Here is a 12,225-nt window from a genome sequence, read left to right as displayed (position 1 = left end):
GCATTGTATAATGCTTAGATTTCCCTGCTGTGTTTTTACAGCAGAAATGAAGATCTTCTTTCAGTTATAAATGATGATATCAGCAGTTAACCCCAGTTAGCTAGTCCATAAGAGTCCTTTGTGACTTAAACATTAACCCTTTAATATTGATGGAGTGGTATTTTAAACCTACGTAAACTGTGATATCAGAGCAGTTGTTCAATATTGACAGCATGAATTTACATAGCACATGGAAACAAAGAACATGTACCAATAAGTACGTTTCCACCTATGGAGTCAGTTTAAAGACGGTATAAGGCCCTGTTTACTCAGCGTAATTCTTATGCTGATCCTGAAACATTTACCATGTCTGAACTAACTTAAAAAACGCTGTAAGATGCTTCCCCTGTTGTTCATTCAAGCCAGAATTTTCAGCAGGTGGAATTGTAAACCGCCTTGCAGAAAAAAAAAAGTAAAAACCGCATCGGATAACCGCAGGCAGATTGGCCCCATTGAATAAGGACCTTCTGCATTCAGAAACGCAGCAATATTTACTATAAAACCATGGCAGAAATTCCGACGGTCAGCCTGAAAAGTTTGCCATGGTTTCTTGGACTATTCCACTTTGGATTTGTCCACATGAGAAATGCGCTGTGTGAACATAGTCTTAGAGAATTGCATCAATAACAATTCACAAATATAATGTTATAAATTGAAAATCACTCCTTATATCAGCAGGTCTATGGTCATTTCAGACACTTTCACTTGCCCCATAGACCTATCAGCAGAAAAAGAGCATTTTATAACAGCATGCACTCAGCAGTTTATTGATCGAAAGAGGGAGGACAGACTGTAAAGGGCATTTTACACATAATGTAAAGTGAATCAAACTGAAGTTGTAATTTTTAGTGTGCTGCAGAATATAAGTATCTACAACTTGTTTGCTCTAAACCTGATCAAATAAATATCTTTGTTTAGAGCCTAAATAATTACCCATACAGCAGCCAGATACACATAGCATCCAGGAAAATCGGTTGATACAGAATTTATAGTGTCTATACCAATATCCCTGGTGGTCTAGGGCAGTGAATGGGTAAATGCCCACATTCCTGGTGGTCTAGGGTAGTGAAGGGGTTACTATCTACATCCCTGGCGGTCTAGGGCAGCGACGGGATCACTATCTTATATTGGGTGTCCAGTGCTTGCTCACCCTATTAGTCTCTAGCATTGTCCATGGAACAAGAATCTGAATACTGATCATGCATTCTACACTGATCGTAGAGATTAGTACAGGGATAGATGGGACTGTGTGACTGTGCCTCAATGGGCAGAATATTTGTTGAGAGCTCAGGGAGTTTGTGTGGGAGCAGACCATGAACACAGATGTGGGACAGTGTCTATATCTAGTTTTAATAGTGCAGACAATCATTAAACTGCCATCATGTTTTGTTTATTGTAGATATACATGTTCTACTATAGTCAGTGCATTCATTGACTTTTAGGCTTTCTTGTCAATAAGAAAAACAGACATTTAGAACTACAATATGGAATCGTTATATGCAGTCGTTGGGCCATCCCTACATAGTATGCTTATCCCCTCCAAAAAAAATTGAAGGATTGACATAAAACAAACTCATATTTCAAATTTTATTACCCATTTAATAATACCCAAAATTTTAATACCCATTTTATGTGCAAAAATCCACATATTTGTATAACTAAATTTTCAACGGACTGTTGCCTTATTATAACACCCAACTATTAGGCCTTGTTCACATGGCGCTCCAAAAAACCAACGTGTAAACATGTAAAAAATGCTAGCATTTTTGTAAAGCGTTTTAAAAAAAAAAAAAATACAGTAGTTTTTGACACGTTTCCTTGCGTTTTTTGACGCGTTTTATGCATGGTTTTTGCACGTTTTTGGTGCGTAATTAGGACTCCCGTTGAGTACGAGAATTAGGCGCATTTTCAGTGCGTTTTACGTGCCAAAGGACTGCCCTAAAGTTTCCCTTTTTACATAACGTGTTTTTTAAATACGCTTGCGCAGAAAAAAATCTGTCGTATGCACTAACAATGCGCTTTCCCATTGATGTCAATGGGATGCTTAAATGATCTGTTTTTAGTGCATAAAACGTGCCAAAAAACGCATCACATACACGCCAGTGGTAAATAGTCCATTTACCTTCTGTGCAACCCAGTCCCCAAGAGCAGGCAAATGCATTGTGTGTTGGTACCTTTACCAATTTATGGTTTGAGCAGGATCACCTGTACTCTATCATATAGAATAGATGAGATGGCAAATGTTCCCTCTCTCCTGCTCTCATTCAATAGGCGACAGAGAGCAGCACAATTCCGGACAGTATTGCTCCGAGGGAACACTGATTTGGCTACTCACAGTAGCATCCTTCTAGAAGGGGACAGCAGCGCAGTAGTGTGGTAAGAAGTGGATCAATGTGGCTGTCTCTTGTCAGGGCGGTCACTTTGCCTCATAATAGTGACAGTCATGGAGTCTCCTTAAAGGGGTTTTCCCATCTTGGACATTTATGGCGTATCCACCTCTGGGACCTGCACCTATAGAATAAAGCCCCCTGAACCCCATCCTAGATTGTCTGGCTCCCGCTGCTCCCCCGAGAACTGTCTGACTAGGTGGTCTTGAGTACGTAAACAGCCAAGTTCACTCAGCTTTACTGTTTCTGTAACACCCATAGTGAATGAGAGTTCTGGAAACAGCGTAGCACAGTGAGCTATGCTGTTTCCATAGCTCCCAAGTTCCAGAAACAGCGAAGCTCGCTGTGCTATGCTGCTTCCGTAACTGCCATTCACTTCTATAGGCATCCTGGAATCAGAGTAGCTCAGCGAGCTCAGCTGTTTCTGTACTCCCAACCACCTAGTCAGACCATGACCGGGGAGCAGCGAGAGCCGGACAAGGTAGTAAGGCGGTCAGGGGGCCCTATTCTATTGATAGGTGGGGGTCCCAGATGGGGCCATAAATTTCCAAGATGGGAAAACCTCTTTAAGAGCAAACTACATTGCCTTAGTCAGCATAACAGTGCTCACAGGAAATCCCCTCTCCTGTGGCAGAAATTGACATAGAAGGTAAACCATGCAGATCCTACACAGATCAGCCGTAACATTAAAATCACCTGCCTAACGTTGTGTTGAGTCCCCCTTTTGCTGCCAAAATCGCTCTGATCCATTGAGGCATAGACTCCACAAGAGCAATGAAGGTGTCCTGTGGTATCTGGCAATAAGACGTTAGCAGCAGATCCTTCAAGTCCTGTAAGTTGCAAGGTGGGGCCTCCATGGATCGAACTTGTTTTTCCAGCATATCCCATAGATGCTCAATCGAATTACGATATAGAGAATTTGGAGGCCAAGTCAATACCTTGAACTCTTTTTCATGTTCACCAAACCATTCCTGAACAATTTGTTTTCCTTCGGCTTGCCTTCTTCCTAATGTGCATCCTGGTGCCATCTTCTTCCCCAGGTAAACCATAAAACACAAAGGCCCAGGTAAGACACACACACACACACCCTCATCCTCATGATGTAAAGAAAATAACATTTATCAGACCAGGCCACCTTCTTAAACCATGACCAATTCTGATGCTCATGCGCCCATTGTAGGCGCTTTCGGCAGTGGACAGGGGTCAGCATGGGCACTCTGATTGGTCTGTGGTGTGGTTGTGCAGCCCCGAACACAGCAAGCTGCAATGCACTGTGTATTTAGACAACTTTCTATCAGAGCCAGTATTAACATCTTCAGCAATTTGTGCTGCAGTATCTTTTTTGTGGGGTTGATCTCGACAGGCTAACTTTTGCTGCCCACATTCATCAACGAGCCTTGGGCGCTCATTACCCTGTACCAGGTCCACTGCTTGTCCCTCTTTGGACCAGTATTAGTAGGTACTAATCACTGCATATCAGGAACACCCTACAAGACATGCCCTTTTGGAGATATTCTGACCCGGTTGTCTTGCCATCACAATTTGGTCCTTGTCTTGCTCAGATCCTTATTCTTGCCCATTTTTCCTTCTTCCAATACTTCAACCTTAAGAACTGATTGTTCACTTGCTGCCTAATATATTCCACCCCATTACAGGTGTCACTGCAACGTTTCAGAGGTTTTAATGTTATGGCTGAACGGTGTATGTGTTATTGACTTTTACTGATATGTTACTGACTATATGTTGTTGAAAATTTGGAGGATAAATAAAAAAGAATTGTAAAATTGACATAAGAAGAGAGGAGGAAATTTAGACAGAGGGGAAAAAAGTCAAAAAACTATGGGGGTACAAATATATGGATTAGAATCAAGGTATTTTAAGGAGACGTCTTGCCACATTGGTAAAGTCTTTAGGCCTGATTCACACGAATGTGTTAAACGTCCGTGGGACAGCCGTTGAAACAGCGGCTGTCCCACAGAACTATGTAATTCAATGTGGCCGTTCACACAGGCGTTGTTTCAACGGACCGTGTGAAGGGTCCGTGGGAAAATAGGATATGTCCTATCTTTTCACGCATCACGCATCCCTCCATAGACTCTCATCTATGGTGGATGCGTGACATCGCGTCCCGCAGCGCTGAGCACGGATGCACCTCGGACGTGAAAAACTGCAGTTTTTCACGTCCGAGATGCGCAGCGCTCGTGTGAATCTGGCCTTACTCTCACCACTAAGTTTTCAGAACTAAGTATTTCTATTAGTCCAACTTATCAAGGATGTGGCAAATATTAGTCCGTACCAAACTGATGTAAAAATAATATATAAAATGTTATATATATATATATATATATATGTATATGTGTGTGTGTGTTCCTCTTGATAATCCGATTTTACAATATTAACGTTCGATGAAATAATGAACAAATGATCACCTTAAGTCTGTTTGCATGAGAGAACCGAAGCTGAAGTAAGATCATGTTCTATAGGAAGAGCCAAGACCGTATTCTAACCATATCTATGGTATCTTGGGTTGTTGCTTAAATACAAAATGGACATATGCATGCGCCAGCTGCTGGTCGCCATATTGGTGCAATGTTAATATTCATAATTTTCTTTTGATAGTGCTTAATTTACCGATATGCTATTTTTTTCTATTGCTTCCATTTTCTATATGACCCTAGCATTGCCATGGCAACCAAAATGAAAACATTTACATTGCTGCTTGTATTTAGAGAAATTAAAATGATCCATAATAGAGATAATTTAAGTTCATCATCATTATCATTGACCTTTTTTACTGGTAAACAGCTATTTTTTTTTAAAAATGTATGCCTACATTTCAATTGAATTCTACAGTTCTTTACATATTACACGTTAAAAAAAGGGGGTTGTCTAATGGGTCCGGCTTCTCGAACGCCCAAAATTCTGCATCTCATTTATTGTTTACAGAGGCTCCTACACACGTGTAGCTGCAGCTTGTCCCATTCAGGTGAACGGGACAGACACAGCCACTCATACAAATGAACTTCTGTGCTTGGATAAACATTGAATGGGAAGCTATTGAAAAGCAAAATTACACCCTAATATTGCTGATCAGTGGGGGGTCACGGTGGTCAGACCCTTACTGATCAAACATTGAAAATTGAAAAAATTCTAAAAATTTTATGTTTCGGAAAGCCCCTTTAAATAAAGAAGATAGTATTACCTTTGTTGTAAGTAAAGACATATTTCTGAGTTTGAAAAATGGTAGAGATTGTCTCAAATTTATCAAAATGTGACATGGCACTGAGTAAATTTTATACAATTTTGACATACTTAAATGAGACTTTGACAAATAAATACCACTCCGATGTGGCGTTCATTTATACTACTATGGTTCGCCAAACGCTAAATGGAAATGTGTCATGACATTTTCTTTTATATAATGGATTTATGTTTATTAAATTAAAAATGTTTGCAACACCCCCTTTTCTGGCTAATGCCAGGCAGGGGAGGGGGTGGAATGTCTTCAAACGGCCTACAACTGTGCAGCTCTATTTTGTGAGCGCCCCACACCCCAATTGTGATCCTGCCACGCATATTATTCTCCGCCACTGACCTGTCTCTCCTCCCAACCCAATAGTGATCCTGCCACGCACATTATTCTCCTCCACTGCCACCAAACAAACACACCGGACGCCACTGACCTGTCTCTCCTCCCAACCCAATGGTGATCCTGGTCACAGACATTTTTATCCTCCCCCCACCCCAATAGTGTACCTCGGCATGTCCTTTGTCGTCCCCAATGAAACCTGCCACTTCTCTCACCAGCCACCCACCCCAATAATGTACTTACTCTGTTACTGCCGCCTCCACTCCTCTGTTGCAGTTGCTAATCCACCTCCGTGTGTTTCCGGAAGCTGCGGCCGGAATTCGTCATAATAGTATCCGGCATCCGCTTCCGATCTTTAATAAAATTGTGCCGGCTTTCCCCCTAGAAGCGAGCGCCTGTGCAGTGTCGCTGTGAACTGCGCATGCCACAGAGCATGCGCAGTTCACAGCTAGAACGGCACCAGCCTAGGAGATGTGGTCGATTCACGTCCCTACTCACCTATGCCCTGTATGTGCCGTATAGCATATGTGTGGTGAAGAGACACATACACAGATTATAATAAAGATGGCAGCCCCCAGAAGAATGTAAAAGTATTAATAAAAAAATAAATATTAAGGGGCATAAATTACTTATTTATAATATTTAGATATATAAAAACAAATTAAATTAAATAAAAACATTTCATAACCTTTCGTTTACCCACATGAAGGCTAGAATCTGAGTGATGATTATGGGCAGCAATGTTTTGTTACAACAGTTTTTATGCATGAGTCATTATTTGGTTACTATGTTTCATTAGCGCATTTTCATTTGCAATGCGGTGCAGATTTCGCATTGCAAATCCTCAGCAATTTTCAGGACAATACAAGTGGATGGGGTTTTTAAAATATGCTTATTCATGTGCAGAGAAGCAGCAAATTTCTACTGTGGATTTCACCCTTTGTAATGCGTGGGGGGAGACCTGCAACAAAATCTGTATGTAACATGCGAATTTTGCCACATAATCATTGCCTTTTTTTCCTCGGATTTGTGAAATAATCTGCAGCAGGAATTGTCTGTCACATCTATCCGTGGCCTTACTGGTGTCAAACACCAACATGTACATAACTTTCTGGCCTTTAAAGGACCCACAGGGTTAATATTAACTGGAAATTTTGTCTTTCTTCTGTCCCCGTTCTCCTAAAGTTTATTTGTTGGGATCCAGATTCAAATCATTTACATTTTATGTATTGAAAAAGATTCTGGCTATAAGGTGTAACGTGATTAGTATTGTAACTGTTACAGATATTGATAAATGTGACAAAAGGGAAATGAGATGAGAAAAAGCGACGTAGATGACCTAAAATATAACCTTTATTAGGTATGTTTAATATATTGTCACCATGTGAATAAAATGAACCAGGAATAGAGAATCCTATCCCAGTATTTATCCGGATAAAGGCTCATTTTAACTCGCATGGTGACAATATATTAAACATACCTAATAAAGGTTATATTTTCGTTAATCTACGTCGCTTTTTCTCATCCCATTTCCCTCTGCCACATCTATTTATTTATACTCACAAGGCGGTGTACACCAGAATGTGGAGTATTTCATCGGGTAATTTTACTCTTCTTTAAATGTCTCAGATATGGAACCTCTTCTTATAAAGGTTTCTATTATGTACTTTAGGTGTCTTCTAGGGAATTCCCTGCCTCTGGCAGTGAAGATGTTAAAGTGTTCCAAATGATTTCTGTTTCCCTCGTCTCACAGATCCAGTTTAGTGACAGTTCTGGATTTCTGCCAGCTCGGGTTTAGTGGTTGTCCTTGACAACTAGTTGCTGGATGTAGTTTTTTTTTTTCTTCTTTCTGTAAAATATTCCTGACCTGAAAATTGGCTTTTATTTCATATACGTTATTGAATTATTGTAGATCACATGGCCACATATTGCTTAATTTTTCTTTAATTCCCCCCAAATGACACCAATTGATTTCAGATATGTTTAGTGGTGAAGACACTTTAAAAACGAATAAGACACGGGCACGGTTGTGATAAGGGTACGGGGTATACCTTCTACAATGACTATTCAGGAGATCTAACAATGCTTTAAGCAGGTTCACAGACCGGCTTTATGTAATAGCAAGGCACAAAATGCAGAAAGACAGCAAAAAGACAGCAATCACTAGAAAACATCCTGATCACCAGGCTGAACGAGAGCCACTCACCGGCAGCTTCCACTGCAGGAATATTCTGTGCATTGGATTGTCTGTGAATAAGTCGTACACTTACATTAGGATTCTAGATCTGCCAGTGCCTTTTTTGACTATTGTATTTGCAGATATTTCACCTGGTTATCAGTCATTGTCCTGATCCTGACAATGTATCGACAATTCAGAACGGTCTTGTTTGTACAATAGCAGCAAACTAAGCATGTAGCATGTAAAGCCAAGTTTACCGTAGCGGTACAAATAGGGTGATATTTTAATGCTTTAGACATGAGAATTCACAGTCATTTACTTGTGAATTGTCAAAGGGGTTGTCTAACAAGTAACATTCGTAATATCATGATAGGTATGCTGAAAATATGTCACGTGGGGGGGTCTGACTGCTAAAAACAGGTTTGGCCAGTCCTGGCAGACGGACGTCAGAAATTCATGGCATCTCAAACTGATAAAATTGTATTCTGTATATTTAGAACTTTGTTCATTTTCTATAAGTCTTGTATATTTAGTGGGGATACATACTTCTATGCTATCGCCTTCTATCCAGATATTCTAATGAAGGTCTATTGTCTGTTTACATAAATTCCTGGATTGCTATTTGTAATATCTCAATAAATCAATCACTTTAGGCATTGAAACGTTGAGTGCAGAGTACAGATTTATTATTTAAAGATGTGGGAACTAGCACTACCCAAAGGTATATAGTGCAGTCTATTATATTACACATATAGAATGAATATGCCAGAAATGTTATTGGTGAGAAAACCCCTTATAGGTGTATATGGGATCATTTACATGCCACAGCATCATTTCCACTCTTGGATGCTACTTAAATGGGTTTTCCAGTAATGGTTTATAATAAAAACGAAATAAAATGTATAACTTTGATGCCAATCGTACACCAGTTTCCCCGGCACTTCTATTTGCCATCGGCAGAGAATGTGTCATCCAGTGACACAATGTCTCATCTGGCATAAGGGGAGACGATAGTGGAGACGTAAGTCAACAATAATGGCGAACAGTACTCCAGGTTCAAAATAATTATTGAAATGTGGTCTATGTCTCCTGTGGACTTGGTCCGTATCATCCACAGGTATATCCAATGTAAAAAAAATAATATTGTATAGCACTCACTTCGTCTATGCAATTATGGATTGAATCCAGACATGTGACGTTTTGGCTAGACAAATGCTTGGGAATCTTTTCATAAAGTCAAAATGTTGCATGTCTAGATCGCATCCATAATTGCATAGACGAAGTCCGTGCTGTACCCTATTATATTTTTACATTTAATAGTGGAGACGTGTCATCCTTAGTGACTTCACTGCTGAAGTGCCATTGGCTGCTATGGTCACATTGCACTGGATAACGTCACCATGCCGCAACAATGATTTTCACCCAATTGAACAGGTTTTAGTAATGACTTTTTCACTTTTTTTTTTCTTTAAGTTTTATCCCCCCCCCCCCCCCCAAAAAAACTGCTGGCAGATGTTACTTTAAAGTTTATGGTAAAATAAGAGAACGTCTACATACACAGTATTTTGGTTTGTGGTGTTTTTCGGTCAGTGGCGTTTTGTTCTAAGTGTGGCGTTTTTTCTGTTGTTTTTCCCATAGACTTCTCTATAGGACTTAAAAAACTTTGGGAAAAACATATGTCCAAATTGACAATAAAATTGTTACATTTAAAAAAAAATCACTTTTTGTTTTTTAATGTAGATTCACATGTGGAATAAAAATACACCACAAAATCCTCTACGGTAATTCTGCTGCAATATCTGGTGCAGAATTTTGCATAGCATTGAACTCTCTGATGAAATTCGACATCAAAAATTAAAAAAAATTTGAAGCAGAAAAATTCTGCATTCAAATTTTAACAATATATGTGCGGCAGATTTTTTTTTTACACCCATAAGATTGCATAGTGTAACTTTCCGCCTCAGATTTTTCCATTACGAAGATTGATACGTCTTAAATCCACCCTTAGGGCACATTCAGATGTGGCAGAATTGCTGTTGAATTCCGCTGCGGACAGTCCGCAGTGGAATTCTGCAGCAGCCGGTTTTTTTCATAGGTTTCTATACATTTTTAGGAAACTTAGTTCAGACGTTGCGGAAAATAACTATGCGGAAATCAGGCTACGGTGCAGAATTTTCCCTCTACCGCATGCACATTATGTTGCGGAGAAGCAGCGGAATTTCACTGCGGATTTCAGCCTTTGCAATGCAAAAACTAAAATCTGTGGCAAGTCCACTGTGATATCTGCAACGTCTGAATTACCTGTCAAATATGCAAATGTTTCTGCAAATTCGCACCGAATTTGCAGCAACATTTTCAGCGGGAAAATTCCGCCACGTGCCACTGAACATTCCCTTACTGGGCAGTAATGCGGCAGGCTGCATTAATAGTATTTTTTATTTTGTGGTTTTGTTTTTTTTTGCTTGTTTAGCTGCAGGTACCTAAAAATGGCACTAAAAGTATGTTTTTAGGGAAATGCGGATGTGTAATATTCTATGTATTTTTTCACATTTAGTGTTTTACATTGTGGTTTCTTATGTTTGGGGATTGTTATTTTTGTGTATTTATTTCTGAAAAAGCAGGTACTGAGAGAAACACAATGGACACAGCTGAACTGTTGGTAAAACTAATTTTGTATCATTTTTTTGACCTCTAAAAGTAGAAACTGTAAAATATTTTGTTTTAGGAGACTATTTTATGAATTTGTTTCCAGTTACTAATATGCATGAGTTAGGAGAAAATACAAATATATTTCTACTGTCCATACTAGACAATACCAGTGAATATGAATCCTCGATGCCTGCACTAACATTTAGTAAGTCAGTATTGCTTATATACAGATGTAGCAGAGCTGAATTTGTCATTTAACACTTGCGGACTTGATTAGGACTTTCAGATTTAAGAGTGTACGGTAGGTTTCTATGCAGTGCGGTGTATAAGTGCTGACCAGATGAAAGCCCTGCTAGATCTGTAGCATTCTGTGCCTAGCAGGGTATGCTGGGACTAGTTGTAATACAACCGCTCTACATCTTAATATAGTGAGACATGTTTGCCCCTGCTGATCTGTGGGTACAGTATGGCTGACCTGTCTTCCCTGTGCCTGATGTTATGTGTTGGCGATGACTGTGAGATAGCTGGATGTGCTGATCACCTGAAGGCGGCTGTTGTGTGTACAGAAAGAGACATATTAAGGCTTTATTTGTGGTCTTGTTTCTTTGATGTGTTGCAGGGGGCATTCACTTTCCATGGGAGCATGATCGACATGCCCTTGCTTAAGCAGGCACAGAACATCGTTACGCTTGCCACAGCCATCAAGAACGAATCATCTGTTAAATGAAGCTCTCGCCGGGAGTCCACTCCATACAGCACTTGTCTTAGAGGACGGAGGGAGACTTGAGAAATGTTCTGAGGAACAGTGGACGCCATTGATACCAGAATGATCAGGATGCATTTCTATTCTGTATATGTATGCCATTCATTACAATAAATGTCACCTCCAGTAGCTCTCAGTCCTGACTTTCTTCTGGGCACCACCATTTATCCTGCTTTCTCCTATAAACATGTAAGAGAGGGTAACAAGGGCTATAAACTTGTGCAGGATGGCCCTGTGTAGCCACATTTACATGACACTGGAGATACCACCACAGGTCATATGCTGCGTCTTGTTAACTGGCTTAGCCAAGCTGTTTTGGAGAGGTTAACCCAGCTTGTAGTGAGGGTAAATAAACATAACAAGCCGCCATTGTCCCCTATTCACTGTGTACTCTTATATTCAGGGCCAGGGGTATTGAAGCTGCACAGGATCAGCTTGTGCTGCCAGAGGCCTCGAATGAAGCTTCAAACCGCAACAATCAGACATTTTGTTTCTGTTCCTCATTAAATCATGAGGCTTTGTGGCCCGGGCACCCAGGACTGCTCTTAAAGAAAGAAGCAGAATAGAAAGTTCGACACCATGCACCAACCTCTCTATGAGCTGCCCTTACACGCGCACC

At 40.2% G+C, this 12,225-nt stretch overlaps 1 protein-coding gene across 1 annotated transcript in view; it reads left to right on the top strand.

The window, feature by feature from the left end:
• CLYBL (citramalyl-CoA lyase) overlaps positions 1–11,735 on the top strand; it is a 380,083-nt gene extending 368,348 nt beyond the window's left edge. Inside the window, exon 8 of the mRNA XM_075850278.1 lies at positions 11,463–11,735. Within this exon, the coding sequence (XP_075706393.1) occupies positions 11,463–11,570 (108 nt within the window). The 3' untranslated portion in view covers positions 11,571–11,735. The remainder of the gene's footprint in view (positions 1–11,462) is intronic.
• The last annotated feature ends 490 nt before the right edge of the window (positions 11,736–12,225 follow it).

This window comes from Rhinoderma darwinii, chromosome 2 (assembly GCF_050947455.1).
Source record: "Rhinoderma darwinii isolate aRhiDar2 chromosome 2, aRhiDar2.hap1, whole genome shotgun sequence".
NCBI classification, from domain to species: domain Eukaryota; kingdom Metazoa; phylum Chordata; class Amphibia; order Anura; family Rhinodermatidae; genus Rhinoderma; species Rhinoderma darwinii.
Note: the sequence above shows the minus strand (reverse complement) of the source record. Positions and strands in the feature narration are given on the sequence as shown.